This window comes from Gossypium raimondii, chromosome 13 (assembly GCF_025698545.1).
Source record: "Gossypium raimondii isolate GPD5lz chromosome 13, ASM2569854v1, whole genome shotgun sequence".
In the NCBI taxonomy this organism is placed as follows: Eukaryota; Viridiplantae; Streptophyta; class Magnoliopsida; order Malvales; family Malvaceae; genus Gossypium; species Gossypium raimondii.
Genome location: NC_068577.1, coordinates 54951253 through 54971248, shown reverse-complemented (window position 1 = coordinate 54971248; position 19996 = coordinate 54951253). Strand labels below are relative to the sequence as shown.

The 19996-nt window shown below is 34.2% G+C and overlaps 5 protein-coding genes across 6 annotated transcripts; 4 read left to right on the top strand and 1 right to left on the bottom strand.

Moving 5' to 3' along the window:
* Window positions 1-504: 504 nt before the first annotated feature.
* Window positions 505-6815, top strand: LOC105783715 (protein Brevis radix-like 4). Of its 2 annotated transcripts, none has more exons than XM_012609317.2 (6): window positions 505-631; window positions 707-894; window positions 1006-1385; window positions 4157-4292; window positions 4547-4944; window positions 6293-6815. In XM_012609317.2, the coding sequence occupies exons 2-6, from the start codon at window positions 769-771 to the stop codon at window positions 6369-6371; spliced, it is 1119 nt and encodes a 372-aa protein (XP_012464771.1). In that variant the 5' UTR covers window positions 505-631; window positions 707-768; the 3' UTR covers window positions 6372-6815. The 2 variants fall into 2 exon arrangements, with proteins under 2 accessions (XP_012464771.1, XP_012464772.1); XM_012609318.2 differs by having other exon boundaries at window positions 525-631; window positions 715-894.
* Window positions 6816-7211: 396 nt separating this feature from the next.
* LOC105783716 (uncharacterized) lies at window positions 7212-7760 on the top strand. Its single transcript, XM_012609320.2, has one exon. The coding sequence runs from the start codon at window positions 7281-7283 to the stop codon at window positions 7653-7655; it is 375 nt and encodes a 124-aa protein (XP_012464774.1). The 5' UTR covers window positions 7212-7280; the 3' UTR covers window positions 7656-7760.
* Window positions 7761-11537: 3777 nt separating this feature from the next.
* LOC105784113 (uncharacterized) lies at window positions 11538-12246 on the top strand. The gene has a single exon (XM_012609909.2). It carries the CDS (start codon window positions 11644-11646, stop codon window positions 12016-12018), a length of 375 nt encoding a protein of 124 aa, XP_012465363.1. The 5' UTR covers window positions 11538-11643; the 3' UTR covers window positions 12019-12246.
* Window positions 12247-15135: 2889 nt separating this feature from the next.
* Window positions 15136-15703, top strand: LOC105783039 (uncharacterized). The gene has a single exon (XM_012608208.2). It carries the CDS (start codon window positions 15233-15235, stop codon window positions 15605-15607), a length of 375 nt encoding a protein of 124 aa, XP_012463662.1. The 5' UTR covers window positions 15136-15232; the 3' UTR covers window positions 15608-15703.
* An 886-nt stretch (window positions 15704-16589) lies between these two features.
* On the bottom strand, window positions 16590-19705 carry LOC105783038 (replication protein A 70 kDa DNA-binding subunit A). The gene is made up of 2 exons (XM_012608205.2): window positions 19112-19705; window positions 16590-18524 (listed from the first exon to the last, which is right to left on the bottom strand). The coding sequence occupies exons 1-2, from the start codon at window positions 19369-19371 to the stop codon at window positions 16895-16897; spliced, it is 1890 nt and encodes a 629-aa protein (XP_012463659.1). The 5' UTR covers window positions 19372-19705; the 3' UTR covers window positions 16590-16894.
* Between the last annotated feature and the right edge of the window lie 291 nt (window positions 19706-19996).

Below are 19996 nucleotides of genomic sequence, written 5' to 3'. Positions count from 1 at the left end.
TAATTTTTACATTAGAATAGTATTATATATTTAGGATATATTTATTTTTAATGTGTTCTAAATTACATAATATATAAAGATAACATAATATAAAGTATTATAAACTTAAAAATGGGTCGGATCAGGACATTAAATGTTTAAACTCGAGCCTGACTCATATATTAAATAGACTTAATTTTTTTGTTCAGACCTAATTTTTAAGCTTAATATTTTTATTTAAATTCTCTTAAATTTTAAACGAGTTTTGAAACCTGAGGCATGAAAGTAAACCTTATAAATAACAAAGGTGGTATTATTTTGTGATATTACGTAATGCTCATGGGATTCGCAGTGTATTATTTAATACCAATGGCATCAGCAGCACTACGGTATGTAACATCTTACAGCACTGCAATAAGTAAACCCGCTAATTCCATGTCCGTGCAAAAAAATGCCGGTAAATCCATCCGGTTGCAGGTTAATAACAAAAATAAAGCAAAAAGGTTTAAAAAGCTTTTCACACATCACCATTCCCCAAACAGCAATCAGAACTCTCTCATTACAGCGATTCGCTCTCAAGCAAAAAGAAAAAAAAAAGAAGCAAATGCAGCTTCTTACTGTCTCTAATCTCCTCCGAAGAGAGAACAGAGAGGTGATACTTTTTTATAAATATGTTTTTATTTTGTTTGTTGTAAAGAACCTCTGATCATTTTGATTTTAATGGTAGGATTGAAGAATTCTTGAACGATTCGTTGAAACTGCAAAAGAAAACTGAATTCCAGAAGAATAATGCTGACGTGTATAGCTCGTTCTAAACAACCCGGTGATGACTCACCGAGTCAACTCGAGGAAACTGACTCTTCCGCTACTTCTAGCGCTAAGCAGAACCAGGCCATCAAGTCCCTCACTTCTCAGGTAATTTAACTCTGTGAAGTTTACGAAGTCAATGATTTTGAATTCCTTGATCTGTGTTTTCCTTTTAACGATAGTTTTTTTTGTGTGTGTGTGTGTGTGTGTGTGATTTAGTTGAAGGACATGGCGCTAAAGGCGTCGGGGGTGTATAGGCATTGCAACCCTTGCACGGCACAGAGCCGGTTGAGAAACTCCGGCGAATCAGACGCTGAGTCGGACAGGTCCAAGTGGTCGTATCGCAGGACGGGGAGTTGGAGCTCGACGACGCCGAGGGCGTGGGGAAAGGAGATGGAAGCAAGGTTGAAAGGGATATCTATATCGAGTTCGAGCGAAGAAGCGACGCCGAAATCGGCGAGTGGACGCCGAATCCAATCGGTCGTGTTCGTCGAAGAAAGTGAGCCTAAAGAATGGGAGGCTCAGGTGGAGCCCGGCGTGCTTATTACCTTCGTTTCGCTCCCTCACGGCGGCAACGATCTCAAGCGGATACGGTTCAGGTGCGCTCCCTACTTCATCTTTTCTTTCTGTTTTTGCAGAATTCGACTTCCATTTTCGGAGACTAGCAAAAATATTTGAATTTAAAAAATTTAATTATTATAAATTTGGAAAGTACGTGAATATTAATTTTAGATATTTATTATTCAAATTTGTTATATTCATTAATCTAAATTTGTTTTATTTTTATAATGACAAATTTAGCTGAATGTTTTAATCTTTAATTTTTTAAAATTAAATATTAATTTTAACTTATAAAAAAAGTGAAATTGTTTTTTAGCAAAAATAATTACTAAAATATTAATTTTTAGCGTGCTATTGACGTGACAACTCGTATGACAGTTTATATATATGCATTATGTTAACATAACATTATTATGTCAACAGAGGCAATTCTAGGGGTTGGCATGAGCTCTGGCCCTCCTAAAATAAAAAATTGTCATTTAGGTTTTCTAATTTTTTTTAAATTTTAAATTAGTAAAGGTAAAATTATACTTTAGCCCCCTAAAATTATAAAAATTTGATTTAATCCTTTAAAAATTATAAAAATATAGACTATAAAAATTAAAATTTCATTCGGTCCCCTAAAAAATTGTTCTGCCTTCGCTCCTGCATGTCAACAAATAATTCAAAAATTATAGAGATAAAAATCAAAATAAATCAAAGTTAAAATTAAGAAATATAAAAAGTTCATAATTTTTTAAAAAATTAGCGTGGAGTATATGTGAATTGTCATGCGGGCTATTGTGTTTAAAATTTTAACATTTTAGTTAGTATTCTCATTAAAAAAATCATATGGACTCTTTTTCAAAATATTGATGGTCAAATTTAACTAAAAAGGATCAAATTAATTAAAAATGTAAACGTTAAGTGTTAAATTTGATATTATCCCTTTTATAAATAATAATTTTGAATATAAAATCTCAAATTCAAATTATAAATTTTAATATTTAATATTTAATAAATTTGAATATCGCTTATAAAAAATAAATTCAAATGTTGGTTTACCTAAAATGTTAATTTCATCGCATTTTATTCTAAAATAAGAGTCAATGAAAACGTGATACGTAGCACGTTTATTTAGAAGTTGTCAAAAAAAAAAGAAAGAGATGAAATTAGTAATTTAAATAAAATTATAAATATTTAAATAAAAACATAAAAATTAGAGGTCAATTTTGTAATTAAATCTTTTTATTTGACATTATTTCTTTTCTATAGCAGGATTTTTAGGCGTACGGTTATAGTTATTTTAGAAATTTCATATACTGTTTGGAAAATCACTTTAGAGAATGGATGGGCACGTCATCAGTCAGGTTTATATGTTTATTATTATTATTATTTTCAAAGAAAAATTCTTTTGTTTTATTTATTAATTTTTCCAACCATTTTATATTATTAATTGAGGCGATAGAAGTATGACTTAGAGGTTGTTTGGAAGTCAATTTTGGATGCCTACTGTTTTATTTTATTAGAGTTAATTGACACAATCTTTTATAAAGTGATCGATTTTTAAAAGGAAAAGAAAAAAACTTTTCTTTTGTAAAGAGAAATTTTATTTGCTTGATCATTGGCAGCCAATTTAAATAAAAATTAAATTTTATCGCTAAAATTTATAAAATTAATTACCATTTTGTAAGACAAATTTATACATGATTTTTTAGTCATGATATTTATAGAAATTAGGGTAAAGTAAAATCTGGATACTAATTCATTGTAAGTTTCAGTTAGGAATTTTCATGTAAATTTAGTCTTAGATTTTAAATTAATTTATATAATAATTTGAATAATATTTATTATATTTTCAATGAAATCTAAAAAATAAACTTATGAAATAATTACTCTTATTTTATTTTCCCTGACCTTTATCTGCCATTTTTCTTGTAATGTGTCATTGAGCCAAACATAGCCTTAAGCAGCATTTTGTATAGAAAATGAAAGAAAATTTTAGGTGAGGGCCCCTCTTGTGTAACAGTAGGTAGGTTGGCTTCACGCCTAATGAAAAGCAATACAGAAAAAGTCCAAAAGAATAACTCATTGTGGGACATGATTGATTGTGTTCAAAGCTTTTTCACTGAGGCTTTGTCTTCGTGTCGGATAAGCCTCTGCCTCTGTCTCTGCCTCTGCCCTTTCTTTTCATTTCAAACAAAACCAGGAAAAAGAAAATTCCCATTTACGCCTGATTCTCCGTCGCCTTGTCTTCTCCCGACCCATGTTTTGTCATTTTCTTTTTCTTTAATTAATTAGGGAAATTTAAAAAGATATTTATTTATATTTTTACATATGATCTTTTTGGGACCTTTTTATATATGATTTAAAATATTGCATATATAAATTTTAATATATTAATAATTTGGGTTATAACACATTCCCTGTAATCATTTGATGATTGCAATGTTTATTATATTGCTCATTGTTAGGTTTTCAAATCATTAAACATAGTATTATCATTGTCAAATTAGGACTTCATTTCCAAGGACATGAATTATTATTATTATTTTTTATAGTTTTGATCTATGTTTTTTTGGTTCTTTATCTTTTATGAAGTATTCGTGTTCGACATATATTTGAAAGGTATATGATTCTTCAAAAGACTGTCTAAATATGTGAACCTTCTTGAAAAAATTGAACCTACTCATGTCAGACTTGCATCCGGATCTGACACTCACACTCACGCTTTTAGCACAGAACGTGAACCACTAATTTCTGATTTCTGGTATTCTAATCTCGAGAACATCAGGAGTGTGCTGAAATATAGTTTATTTTCTTTGACTAGTCGGGAAATGTTTAACAAATGGCAAGCTCAAAGATGGTGGGCTGAGAACTATGACAGGGTCATGGAACTTTACAATGTTCAGAGGCTTCACCGCCAGGCATTTCCACTACCAACACCCCCAAGGTCTGAAGATGAGGCAAGTTTTTAGCCTGTTACCAGCTTAAACATAATGAACTGCATCTACTTCATAGTACTTCATGCCCTTCGCTAATACTGTCATGAACTGAAGTTAGTATGTTGCGTGTATCTCAAGACGTCTGGTAATTCATGTATTACAGTCCTGTTCTTATGTTTTTCCATGCCATAATCATGTTTAAGACACCTAGCCATGTCATATAATTGTGTTGTATCCAGCATTGACGGGTATTGTGTTTTTTCAATTCCTTACAGAGCTCGAAAATGGAATCGGCAGAAGAAAGCCCTGTAACACCACCATTGACCAAAGAACGCTTACCTCGTAATTTATATCGTCCAGCAGGGATGGGGATGGGCTACTCATCCTCAGATTCACTTGATCAGCACCCAATGCAGGCCAGGCATTATTGTGACCCTGGTCTTACTTCAACCCCAAAAGTTTCTAGCATTAGTGGTGCCAAGACAGAGATATCATCAATGGATGCCTCTATGAGGAGTAGCTCATCGAGAGAGGCTGATCAGTCCGGGGAGCTATCTATCAGTAACGCCAGTGATCTCGAGACTGAGTGGGTTGAACAAGATGAACCAGGCGTTTACATTACAATCAGAGCCTTGCCAGGAGGCAAAAGGGAGCTTAGGCGAGTTAGATTCAGGTATGGTTTAATGAACAAACCTTTAACTTCAGTTTGTTTGCCAAAAAACAATTAATATATACCAGACCATTATTACTGATCGAGAAATGTGTTCTTTGCACCTAATCTTAGGAAACTTGCAATATCTCAAAGTGGTAGAAGTACACTGTTTCGCACTCTTCGTATTTGTAATTCAACACTCATGTTTAATGCACATCCGGACATGGATATAGGAATATGACCCACCATATACATCTAAAAATGTCAAGTAACATAGGGAGAAGTATCATGTTGTAGATAAATCCTTGCAGTCGCTGCAAATGCATCTTACAAGCTGCAACTATCTAAAATTAAATTTAGATTAGTTCATATGCCTCAAACTTGTCACCCCTAGGTTCAATAGCAATCATTGTTAGCTGAAATCCAGGTTTTAACTTGCCCTCTCCTTTTCAGTGCCTAGCATACAGTCTATAGTTTTCATTAGCACTGCTGTAATGATTGTTTCATATCAAATTATAAGGCCTTAAATCAGCTATCTATTGATGCTAATTATAGTGTTCTATTTTATGCATCGTCATCATGGGCAGTGTCTTTATGCTTTGGTTGAATTATATTAGAAATCTTTTCTTGTTTTGATGAGTTCAATATTCCCCATATCGGATACATTCTATTTTTAAAAAAAATTTATACATTTGAAGGTATATCTTCATAATCATATCTAGGCATATAGTATACAGGTACTTAATTACCGGTTTCTGTTAGGTTGAATAGTAAGGAGTTTGATGTTCTTTATGCAAAGTCTAATGTTCAAATCTTATGGACAGAGAACCAACAATGAAAGAACTTCCTCCCATCGAGGTCCGACTCAGCTCGACTCTAAATTTAGCCGAGACTCATTGTGACTATTGGACACCTGATCTAAAGAAAGATAAAATTTAGGATACATAAACATTAAAGGCTCACTACGAATGCTCCGAAAAGCCAATTGTCTCCTAGATTTGACTTCATTTTTAGGCTGATACATCCAAGTCAATGCTAAAATTAAGGTCCACCTTAGAAACAATTATCATTAGAATTACCAACCATCATAAACAGCTTCATTAGCCATACATCATTTGTTTTTAATTTTTTTGTTGACAGCATCATCACTGTGAATCGCTTTCTTATTTGACCAACTATTCCATTCCCATGCCAAGGCAACAAATCAACTTTAATTTCCATAAAAATTTATCTCATAATAATAGCTTGATCCCTCACTTTTACAACCTCTAATCATGCAGCCGAGAAAGTTTCTTTTTTGGGTAAAATCAAAATATTCTTCATGTCTATTCTACGGTTCATAAAAACTAATACTTTCGGGGTTGTGCAGCCGAGAAATATTTGGGGAAATGCATGCTAGACTGTGGTGGGAAGAGAACCGAACCAGGATACATGAACAATACTTGTAATTTGACCAAATCAAATGAGGTTAGCCACACCAGCGACTAGCTTTTTTTTGTTTGTTTGTCTAAAATTGTGGGGTGTGTGTAACTTTTTGTTCCTCGCATTTTCTACTTCTGCCATACTTGTTGAATCCCTTTCTACTCAGATATATAAGCAGGGGGATGCTGTGTTTTGGGCACTGGTTGGTTCCTATTAGGGCAACTAAGTTTTTTTTAATTTCTTTCTCTCTTCATTGTAGCTTAGAAGTAATGATGGTGGTGGGGGGGGGGTTGTATTAACATGTCTTGGTGGATAAAGGGCACCTACTATATGTGTTTGGATGATGGTAAAAGACATCCAATGTCAATGTAAGAATGTTATTTATTTATTTTTGTTACTCATTTGGATGGGTATATAAGATCTCAGTATGTGTTACAGATGAATATATTGTTTATAAAGTTATATGAAAATTATTAATTTTTCATTTATAGTTAAACTCCAAACAAATTATTTTATTTGCAATTTAAAAATATTTAACTAATTTAAACATGTTCCTATAGTAGAGGTACATACCAATTACCATGTACTTTCACTAATTGGATTTTAATGTTTTGGGCTCATCTAATGGGCCCAAAATCAGCCCAAATAGCTTAAGAAGCAATCATGTCGAAAGGAAATGAGGGTTTAGGCCATTAGCCAATCATAGAAGTTGTCACCCAAAATTTTAACCTTAATGGGGATTGGACCAATAAGATAACCTTATCCACCCATTCCAACTTGAGAAGCTGCCACGTAAGACATAGATAGAGCTGTGAATGCCACGTGGCACATAAAAATCTCAATTTCCCACCCCTCCTCTCTAAAACACACATTTGCCAAGAAAAGGAGAGGGGGGTTTAGAGTTGTAGGGTGAAGAGAGCAGAAAAAAAGAATCAATGGCTTCCAGTTCAGCTGCTTCAATGGCTCTGCCCTTAGCTGGAACTACTCAAAACAGGATGCCAAGTTCTGAGGCATTCTTTAAGCCGCTCCCGGTGAAGCCATGGAGATCAATGGGCACTGTTAAAAGACCCAACGGAAGGCTCCAAGTCAAGGCTGCTTCTTCTTCGTTCAAGGAAAAGGCGGTGACAGGGTTGACAGCAGCGGCGCTGACGACATCGATGATGATCCCAGAGGTGGCTCAAGCGGCTGATGGAGTCACCCCATCTCTCAAGAACTTCTTGCTCAGCATAGCGGCTGGTGGTGTGGTTCTGGTCGCCATTGTTGGAGCTGTAATTGGTGTGTCCAACTTCGACCCTGTCAAGCGGACCTGAGCTGAGCTCTTATAAGTCTCTCTCATGCTGTACATTTTTTCTTTGAATGTTATCTGTTTAAGAATGTTTTCCAGTTATAAACTGCCGTAGCTGTATTTTGGTTGAGATCCTTTCAGCTTCTGAAATTTCTTTCTAATTTACGCTAATTTGGACCTTGGGGGGGGGGGGGGTAAATGAGAAACTTAATTAAATCCTACTCAAGTTGGATTTAAAAAAACTCGAATCTAGTTCCATATTATCGAATCACTATCGAGTTTAATATATGATTGGAACAATTTGAGAGTGTAACCTGGGATCATATCTTCCTATTTACGTTCCATCGTGATTAAGGCATAATAATCTATTTTACTTTTCAATTTTATATAAAAATTATTTTAATTTTCGGTTTTAGCATTTCGATATTTTACTTATTTAGCCTATTCCATATTAGTAAATAAATAATTTTAAAATTAACAAATATTAAAAACATACTTTTAAATTTGTACTTTTTAATAATTTTTACAATTTTTTAAATTTTAAAATTTTAAAATTAATTAATTATTGACGTGGTATCTACGTAAATTGTCACTAAAATAACATATCAACAAAGTTAATTAACAAAGTTAATTAAAGGAGATGAAAAATTAAATGAAAAATTTAATTATTTTTATAAAGTTAGAGGGCTATGCGGTTTTCTAATACTCATTCGAATGAGAATAAAGTTTTGGTATGATTATATTTTATTTTTCATTATACTATATTAAAAATTAAAATTAATTTTTAAAATAGAGTATTTATTCGTTTAAAACATATAATTGAGTTGAAATTGGATCCAGTAGATTAAGAATAAGTAATATTATTTAATTATTAATAACAAATAAAATCATATTAATCATATTTTTGTATAGTAATTTTTATTCGTTTTAACTATATAATTAAAAATATTAATTATTTATTAATAACATGTATTATTTTAGATTAATTGTGGCTTAATAAATGTTGCAATATAAGAATTAAAATAAGCATCACTACTCAAATTTCAAGTTTATGCTTTTAATACATTTTATAACAATACTATCATCTAATTCATTAAAAATGCATAATTTTGATATAATTATATATTTTATTGATGACCGAAATTGTAACATAAGTGAATGTGTTGATCAAGTAATAAAGTGATAAAAAGATATCATTCTCACGAAGGTCAAATTTTAAGTTGTGGAGTACTAACAAATGGGTTTTATCTAATCCATATAAATAAAAACAAATTATCGTTTCTACTAAAATTAAACTAAGCAAACTATAAAGATTTTACTAAACTAAAGCAATGAAAACTTTCGAAGTTTCTCAACAAATTTTATGGACTTGGAACTTTAACTTCACCTAATCCGGTTAATCAATTATCCCTTCTTCAATTGTTTAAACTATGTAATTACTAATCTAGGATTCAATGACAATAACTAAACTTTTCTAGTATCTAGCTAAGTTAAACACTCTTCCCCACTAGCTGTATTGATTAGGGCATTAGGTATATTCCTACCCAAATTGCAAATTAACTTGTTCGTCGGTATTACTTAAGTTAATCCTAATCTATTCAGATTAGATCTCAACTCTAACTTTTTCTTTAAAAATAAATCAAGGTTATCAAAATTAATACAACTTGTTGATTGGGCAAGCAGATTAAATAAGCACAAGGTTGAATAAATATAGTTCAAGGATCCAAACATTGAAGTGAAAATAAATTAGTTAACTAAGAAATAGGATCCATCATATTGAGTTGAGAAAATAACAAAAAGATATCCACGACGAACTTAGATCAATAAAAAAATAGTGGGGATAAGTAAGGGCCTTGGGCCCCCTTGGATAAAATGGACATATTGCAGTTTAAGTTCACTTACTATTTAGTATTACAAATTAATTTTTTTTGTATAAAAACTTTAAGTTTGGCCCTCAACAATTTATATTTTTATCCTTGCTTGCCGAACCAAAATTTCATGGCTTTGACCCTAATAAAAAGTAAAAAGAAAATAATCTAGAGAAAAAATGGTTAAAAAATTTATGCTGAGCTCTTTGGATTGTTTTTTTCTTATCAATGCAAGTTTGAAATTTCCCTTGATGTGAGAGAGCATTTCTTTAGCTCCCATGTGATTTATTCCTCTTTTCCTCCTCTTTCGTTCTTCTTAAATTTTATAATCTCTATTTTTAGGTGTCATGCTCGCATCACTCCATTGCAGGCAGAAGTTGCGGTGGAGCGAACTACTTGCTATCAAAATTTCTAAATTGAAGAGCTTACTCCACTGCACTGAATTAAATATGGTAGAGCAGAAGACTTCTCTTTACCACTTTTTTCTCTATGCTCCAAGTCTTCACTTCTTCATTTGATGCCTATAATTGAGAAAAAAAATAGCAAGTAAACTCAAACCACCTTTAAAAATGATCAAAATTGAACAAAATTCAAATAAAATATAATGTAAACTAACATAAATGCTAAAATTACCTCCTAAAATACTATGAAAACTATATTAAAATAACTCTAAATATGAGAGTTATCATTTATTCATCATTCTTCAATTGACTTATTGTGTTTTGTTTGTCGCGCGTATTAAAAAGTTTTATTAGATACTTATGGAACACACATGGCTAAACATGCCAAAATTATATATACAAATCTATGACAAAAAAACTTAAACCTTAAACCGAAACTATCAAAATCTTATTTATCATAACCAACTGGATTTGTACATGTTCATTAGTACCCACATATTCTGCAAGGTAACCAAACCAAACTTAGGGAATGAGAATTCATATGGACAACACATTTCTTTCATTATTGAATCAAAAGCAATTTGGAGAACTAAAAGTTCACAGAATAAAAAAAATCCCTATTAAATCCATTGTCAAAATTGGATCTCCATGGTAAATTTTTTTAGGTTGTAATTAGGGTATTCACCATTGACAGAAGTGATTAATCTCCTTGATGTATGTGCTCTCTAAAGAGAGAAATAGCTGGTCATAAAATATGATCTATTACTATGAACAAGGATTGAACCCCCACCACATGATTAAAGGATGTGGTGAGCAATCACCACACCACACCTCATGGTTATTGCATGGTACATAATTTGGTAAAGTGCAAATGTTAATATAATATTTTAAGAAAATGAATAGTAGGATTTGATTAGATTTGGTGAAAATAACAAGTAAGCCCTTTTACTATAGGGATCGATTCAAATTGGTCCTTCTACTATTAATCGAAAAAATTTAAATAATGTTTTGATAAAAAAAGTTAGATTTAAATAAAGTTAACATTTATTGTTTAAAGAATTACATGAAAATCATTTTTCCATTTGCAGTTCAACTCCAAAAAACATTTTATTTGCAGAATCATAAATGCTTTAAAGATATTTACTTTGTTAAATAATAAATGTTAACTTTATTAAATAGAGGAGAAAACTAATTTAAACTTATCCAAAAACCTCATTTCGTCTTCTAATTTTCTTTAGTACAATAATGATTCGAACTCAGATTATTTCCGAAAAATATCAACATGTAGATATTAGCATAACATGTCGTTTTCTCATATTAATGTTTTAAAGTCTAACATTAGCCTAATAAAATAGTATTTGATAAAGTTGCTATTGGGTCCAAAATGAACCCAAATAGCTTAAGAACCACACAAGTCAAGAAGAAATCAGTGTTTTGGCAATTTAGGGTGCCACTCAATGGCCATTAGCCAATCAATTATCCCACCCAAATTTCAACCTCAATGGAAGATAACCTTATCCACCAATTCTAACTTGAGAAGCTGCCACGTAAGACAGATAGATTTGTGAATGCCACGTGGCACCAGAAAATCTCAATTTCCCACCTCTCATTTCTTCTTCCCTTATCCCTCCTCTAAAAAACACACACATTTGCAGCAAAAACAAAAGGAGGAAGATTTTTTTGGGGGGTTTAGACTTACGGTGTGAAGACTGAAGAGAGCAAGGAAAAAAGAAAAAAGGAACCAATGGCTTCCACTTCAGCTGCTTCAATGGCTCTGCCCTTAGCTGGAGCTACCCAAAACAGGATGCCAAGCTCTGAGGCAGTCTTTAAGCCACTTCCGGTGAAGCCATGGAGGGCAATGGGCGGTGTTAAAAGACCCAACGGAAAGCTCCAAGTCAAGGCTGGTGCTTCTTCGTTCAAGGAAAAGGCGGTGACGGGGTTGACAGCAGCAGCGCTGACGACATCGATGATGATTCCAGAGGTGGCTCAAGCGGCTGATGGAGTTACCCCATCTCTCAAGAACTTCTTGCTCAGCATAGCGGCTGGGGGTGTGGTTCTGGTCGCCATTGTTGGAGCTGTGATTGGCGTGTCCAACTTCGACCCTGTCAAGCGGACCTGAGCTGAGCTCATATTGTTCTCTCAGATGCTGTACATCTTTTTTCTTATGTTATCTGTTTAATAATGTTTTTGCAGCTATAAACTACCGTAGCTGTACTTCGGCTGAGACCCTGTCAACTTGTGAAATTTCAATCTTTTTTATTCAGTAACTGTAAAATTGCCCAACACTTTGTTTTCAAGTGTAGGATAATACAGGAATGCATCAGATACAAATATTTGTATTTGTTTTTATCGAGCTTTTGCCTGTATTCCAAGGTAAAGGTTGCTGTCATATTCTTGTATCCATTTTTGGATATAATGGAGACATAGTTATACATTGAAGATATGTTTTATTTCAATTTTTTTGCATGTATATAGGAGGTCATTGGTCGCATCGTATCCTTATCTTTTGTGTTTAGATATCTTGAATATACATTGGATCCTGGAGTAGTGCAGCGCACAGCTCGCACGCCACGGCGCTACTGGGCGATGAAACCCGCATTGTGGCCTGCTGCCTCTACTCCGAAACGCCCTGACTTCTATTTTCATGCTCCTGCGGTTTTGTCTGGTTTATTATTATTATTATTATATAGTGTTTCTTAAAATCTAATCTTTTTATGATGTCGAAAACTATACCAAAAACATGCATACGATTAATAATGTTATTTTCTATCAATTGAATTACACGAGAGAGAAAACAATTTTGAAAATCAATTTATATGAACAGTGTAGCACATTCTGACTGATACCATTAATTGAAAAAAAATTGTACTATAAAATTTTAAATTTTTTCATAAAATCCAACCTTAGTTGTGATTTATATAGTAATAAATTTCATCAAATTTAATACATGTATTATTAAGTTAAGGAGATATGTCGAATCCTAGATCTAGTCCCAGGGTGCTAGCATTTTGGTTTAGTTCTTTTACCATGAGTTGATTGTAATTAATGGAGATCTATTATAGAGCCAAATTAGACTTAATCATGTGTCGGATCACCCGTTTAAGCTCGAAGGCCCGTCCGAAGAGTGGGAGGGCTTGAGCAAAAATATAGACTTGAAAAACGGATCAAGCTTCGGGTAAGAATATTTGCCCGAGTTTGGCCCGGCCCAATCCGAATTAGTTGTATTGTTATTGTTTTGTTGCTATTTTCTATTATATTGCTACTATTTTATTTTTATTGTTTAGATTAACTCTTTTTTTTTAAATGTAGTTTCAATTTGTTGAGAAACATTTATTTAAAATTCTTTTTAGTGTATTTAATATATTATATTTTTTAAATTTGTTTTTATATAAAAATAATAATCTAAAAAAATTAATACAGAGTCAAGCTCAGATTTAATATTTTTAACTTGGGTCGGGTTTAAACAAAATTTAAGCTCAATTTTTTGGGCCAACTCAAGCCTAAAAAATGAATCTAAAATTTTGTATCGAACCGAATCAGACATCATCAGTTCTAGGCCTAACGCATCAACTTGGACAATTTCTTTGCCTTTTGAAGAAGTTAGAGGAAGTACAGAAGCATTGTCAGTAGAATTTAACCACCCCCCAATAGAGATGGCAATGTCTACATCAATAATTTCCATTTCAAAAGAGCTACTTTAAACATATCCATGACCATATACACTATTCAAAGGCAAGGCTTCGTTTTGTGGCAGAAGAATAAGGCCTTTATCTTCTCTTTTTAATCATCTGGTAATCTGGCTTTCGGAAGTGCCATTTGCAACTAATGGAAAGCCATTGATTTGATTCTCTTCGAAATCAGCAGGACTTTATCTGAACCATAAGAAGAATTGCCAGGGAATTGCAGAATGGAATTGGGACTGAGAGATCTTATTTTGGGGGGGGCATCAAGAACAGGTTCTTCAAAATTAACATCTTGTAACACAAGAACTTAATTTATCATAACCAATTGAAACTATATAAAAATCTATGGCATAAAACTTTGGTATTGGACTGAAATTATCGAAATCTTGTTCATCATAACCAACTGGATTTATACTTGTTCATCAGTATCCAAGAATTCTTCAAGGCAACTAATCTTGGGGAATGAGAGTTCATAGGGACAAGAGTTCTTTCAATGTTGAATAAGATCAACTTGGAGGACTAAAAGTTTACACATAAAATTGTTATGAAATATCCAATCGTCAACTCGAAACCTGAACATAACTCAGACTATTGATTGCGACCCGAGTTTGGACCTCACCAGGTGGAGTCGTTGAGGGGCTCGTGGGGAGAGCTTGCGAGCTCAGTTCGCACATCCCTAGGTGTTCGTAAGCACATGGTACAAAGCCAAACGAATGAACCGACAAGCACCCGGACCAACAAACATGTGTTAAGTCTAGGATAGCTTATGTGTCGACATGCATGGAGTCTACCTAGAACGTCAATTTTATGAACAGTAAACATATCATATAAATAACCCAATTCTCCCCACTAAGAGAACACATCAGAAACACTCAACAAAAACAAATGGGGATCCCTGTTAAAATTATTGCCAAAATTAGATCTCTAATGTATCTATTGTAATTAGCAAGTCCCTTTATTACAGGAATTAATCCATTTACTATTAAATGAATTAATTTAGTTGAACTCCAACACTTTGACCTATTAGTCAAAGATGATCACCCCACACCAACATCATGAGATTGAGAGGCAGGGGACCGTGTGTTAGTGGTATTGTGTGTGGAAAATAAATTTCAGTAACGTGTGAGTAAAAATTATATAAAAAATAACTTTTATTCACATTTTAACTCTAAACAAAATATTTTATTTGCAAAATTATAAATGCTTAAAACAATAAACTTCATTTTAAATTGACTATTTTTGTAGAAGTGAATCTGATTCTAATGTTTTAAAGTCTATCATTAGCCCAATAAAGCTGCCATTCGCCAATCTAATGGGTCCAAAATCAGCCCAAATAGCTTAAGAACCACTTAAGTCACAAAGAAATCAGAGTTTCGGCTAATAAAAAAAAGTTCTCTCACCCAAATTTCAACCTCACTGGGAGATAACCTTATCCACCAATTCCAACTTGAGAGTCTGCCACGTAGGACATAGATAGATTTGTGGACGCCACGTGGCATCTGAAAATCTCAATTTCCCACCTCTCATTTCTTCTCCCCATACCCCCCACCTCTCAAAAACACACAATTGCGACCAAACAAAAAGAGGACAATTTCTTTTTTGGTTTTTAGACTTGCAGGGTGAAGAGAGCAAGCAAAAACGAAAGAATCAATGGCATCCACTTCAGCTGCTTCAATGGCTCTGCCCTTAGCTGTAGCTACCCAAAACAGGGTGCCAAGCTCTGAGGCATTCTTTAAGCCACTTCCGGTGAAGCCATGGAGGGCAATGGGCGGTGTTAAAAGACCCAACGGAAGGCTCCAAGTCAAGGCTGGTGCTTCTTCGTTCAAGGAAAAGGCGGTGACGGGGTTGACAGCGGCAGCACTGACGACATCGATGATGATGCCAGAGGTGGCTCAAGCGGCTGATGGAGTCAGCCCATCTCTCAAGAACTTCTTGCTCAGTATAGCGGCCGGGGGTGTGGTTCTGGTCGCCATTGTTGGAGCCGTAATTGGTGTGTCCAACTTCGATCCTGTCAAGCGGAGCTGAGCTCATATATTTCTCTCTCATGCTGTACATCTTTTTTCTCATCTTCCCTGTTTAATAATGTTTTCAGTAACGAACTTCTGGATGTATTTTGGCCGAGACCCTGTCAACTTCTGAAATTTCTACCTTTTTTATTTACGCTACTTTCGAGGAGATACCGACGCTGCAACAACTCGTGAAAAACTTTTCGACTAAAATTTGAACTTATGAATTTTATCAATCTTTTCATTTATATATATAATTATATTATTGCGTATATTATTAATCTTAACCTTAATCATTAGTCTGAGCTTGAATATATACAAATTTAATCGAGTTCAAATTTATTATAAAATTGATAAACGAGTTTAATTAAACTTGAGCTTAAATAACTCTATTCCAAGTTAAACTCGAACTTAAAGATAAATATTTAATCGAGCTCAACCAAGTAACAAGCTTCGAATTTCAAACTAAACTCAAAATCAAACTTGAAAGTATCAAGATTATACCTCTAAATGCACCCTAGTGCCAGACAAAAAAATTACTCTCACAAAAAACTCGAACGTGAATGTTGGATAATACAAATATGCATCCGACACAAAATTATGTTTTTTTTTTTCTAAAATTTTGCATGTATTCAAAAGGTTCCTTTTAAATTCACATATCCATCTTCGGATATCATGCTTACACGTTGTGAGTGTGAGATATAAGTATACAACAAAAACATACATCTTTTTGTCAATTTTTTTGCATGTATATGGAAGTTGCCAATACCATCATATCCTCTTAATCGTGTTTAGATATCATGAATATGCATGACTATATATGGTTGATCTTAGTATAAACTATCAACCTCCATATTGGCATAGCAAATTTATGCAATTTAACTACGCATACTATATTCACCTTAGCAACCATAAACAGTAAGTATAAACTTGCCTGCTAGTGTGTCAAATTGGGATATATATCTTACACGAGTATACTTAAATTTGAAACAGGAATCATATATCTTGAAGATTCTCTTTATGTTAATTCATCAGCAATGTAAACAAAAGACTGAATGGTGACAACTTGCAAATGTCACCATAGATAAGCTCGATGTATCAAACTAAGAATTCTGAAGCAGTAAACATGCACTAAAATGTTAATGCCAAAGATCAAGAATATGCAGAATTATAGCCGCAATACAATCTTGAAAGGTTTCTACCAATCTGAATCACTAAAAGCAATCATGTAAACTGATGATGCCTAAGAAATGTTAAAGAACTACGTTGAACCAAAGCTACAGCTCCTAAATTCACTACTTAAAGTTCAGAATTGTTTTCTATTCGGAAAATTCTTTGTAACCATATCGAGAAGGTACCTGCTTTCTGCAGAGTAGTTCACCTTGTCAACCTTCACCACAGTGATTTTTACCCTCTGTTCGTCACCATAGAGTTCCTCTTTTATTTTAAGCCTGAACAGATATTGGTGAAAGAGTCGGCTGCGAATTATTTCACCGAATCGGGTATCGTCCTGCAATTCATATTTCAACAAATACATTTCCTTTGCCGAGCATCCCAAGATTTCTTCGCCAGCTTCCTGGAAAGCTGTTACCCAAGTGAGTCCTGTATGGTCTTCAATCTGGACCTGGAGAAGATATCTGTAATCACATTCCTCGAATTCTTGGTTGCAACGGTCACAAAGCCATCTTTTATTACCTGATTGTGTTACTTTCTTATTGCATTGTCTATCTCCAACCATCAATGGGCAGGCTGTATAACAGAAATTATCTGTTTTAATGAAAACTACAGTCGCCTTGGCTGTGACCCAATCTGGCTTATCAGATCTTCCGAGACCTTCGTCCTTGATCTGAGTCAAGGTTTTACGTATCTCATTTTTGGATCCTCCAGGCATAAGTTCTTTAGAAATTGAGATAGAAGCTGTATTTCTCCCCCCACTTTCAAACCACGCTCTCAGGCCCTGTGCCTCTGGACAATCTGGATCTATAAAGAGCTGTGTGGAAGAAATAGTGCCAACGGACTTCCCATTGAAGTCATTGACCTTTCCAGCTTTAACCGCCAAAACTGGGAAAAGCCCAGAATCGACCATTTCTTGCAGCTTTTGACCTTCCTTGTTGCAGAAATCACCCCAAAGGGTTAGCTCAACACTCTTTCCAGATGCATCCTTTAAATTCAGAATCCTTCTCTGAGTTTCCATACCATTCTTCCTCAAAATAGGAACTGAAGGGTTAACAGATATCACAATACCGATAACATCAAGTAGAGAATTGTTTTCAGCACTCTCAATTTCAGTGATAGGTCTGAAGGAGAACTGTTGTCTTGGAATAGAGCCATCTTCATCAGGGCAAAGCTCCACGGTTGAATTTGATTCCAAGAATATCTCCCACTCATTCTTCAAATGGTTGAAATTCTTTTGCGCGGGTTTCAAGCTACCCTTTGAAATCAAGTAAACTTTACCAACTTCAATAACATTGTAGAAGCGATCAACAACAGCATTGAAGCAAGTCACCCGTATTTCCCCTCCATCAGAGTCAAGGAGGTCAAAGGAGAAGACCTTCCCATCTCCTCTAGCATTGTTGTAGCGACGAAGGTCCCCTTTTGCAGTCACTCGAGCCTTGATAGCCCAACGTCCTTGATAAGGATTTAGAGCAGCAATAGGAATAATGCGTGCTGGTGCTTCATTCTTCATTATTGGGCCCTGAATTTTGTAATTTGGAGGTGGCTGGTATGCAGGTTGAATAGTTGGCTGAAAACTCTGGGCCTTATTAGCAGGAGCTGGGGCGCTATATCTATTATTGGTGGACCTCGTAGAAGGCTCCAACAAATTGTTATTAGGCATTGACTTGTTAGCTTCTGGCTCAGAACCCGTAGGAAGTTTAGGATTCCCGATTATTTCGTACTCTGGAATTATAGTCTCCATATTCAGCACAACAATAATCCTACACAAAGAGAACAAAAAATAATATATACATCCAAGGCCTCTTAAATGAACATTATGCCAACTCCCAATCAAAATAGCTGAGACTCGAAAGCAACAAAGTTCTTCTAAGGTGTACCCAGTATAACATGAGAGGTAATAACTATTCAATGCCTAAAAAATATAAAGCTAATCTAATTTGCTGAAGCTGCGTAGCAAATTTGGTTTCAAATTATACACTTTGGACAATTAACTTTTACCTTACTTTATAACCAATACTTTGAAGTTGAATAATCTTCTTCATAAAGACCTTTTAACTTGTTACTTAGAAGGGGAAAAGATTAACAATAATTCATCTACTTAAAAGCTCCTCCAACTTTGCACACAGAGAACCAATCAAACTAATCGATAATAAATAAGAATTTGAATTTCTGTAACTAAGCAACAACAAAAATAAAAATAAAAATCAAGGCCAACTTCTCTTTGGTATTAAAATAAAACGGTCTAAACTAAAACAAGCAAAAAAAGCGTACATCAAGATTCAAAGCATTCGGCTAACTGAACAATTCGATAATCTAATGAAGGAATACAGAGGTAAGAAATTTGCACCTGCGATTTTGGACAGTGCTGCAAATGTAATCGATCAACTGGATGATAGATCCTTTCTTGACTCGTCCGGTCCTGACTTGTTCATTGAGCTGAGTGGCGAGCATTGCGTGCTGAGTTGATTCAGAATCGGATAACAAAAACCGGTACCTCTCCTGAGAGTTGCCAATCAGCTTAATATCCACCACCTGAACCAACGGCTTGGAGTTAACATCGCCGCTGTTCATCATGGCAATCGCGTTGCGCGTGAGATTCACCGGCATCTTCTTCGTCGGTTTAAAACAAAAGAACCCTAAACCACACAAAAAAATAGCAAAAATAAAAATAAAAAGAAAACACAAACAATGAAGGAGTTTTGAATGGATTAATAAAGAGTAAAAATGAATTCAGAGGAGATAGTGAGCTTTTGATTATGATAAAAAGGAAATTTTCCTTCGTATTTTTCCCTTGTTGGCGAGAGAGAAAATGAAAATTTGGATTCGACTTTGGAAACGAAAAATGGGCACCAAAATTCCTATTTGGAGGCAAATTTACACTTATATCCCCGTATTGCTGGCGCCTTCCGGATGATTCATTTTTTGAACTTATGGTTTAACTGAGCCTCGAGGTTTCAAACTAAACGCAGCTTTTGGGCTTTTCTTCTTTTATAGTACCCAAAAGAATAAAATACTATAATGACGTTAATCAATTTCATTTGGGAAAAATGAATGTTTAGGATAAACTACAAAAATAGTCACTTTTGTTTACCTCAAATTACATTTTAGTCACTTATGTTTGAAATGTTATGTTTTAGTCATTTACATTATCGTTTTATTACAAAGTAGTCACTCTACCTTTAAAATCTGTTACCTCCCTAACGACAGTCCTACGTGGTAGTCCAAATGGGTT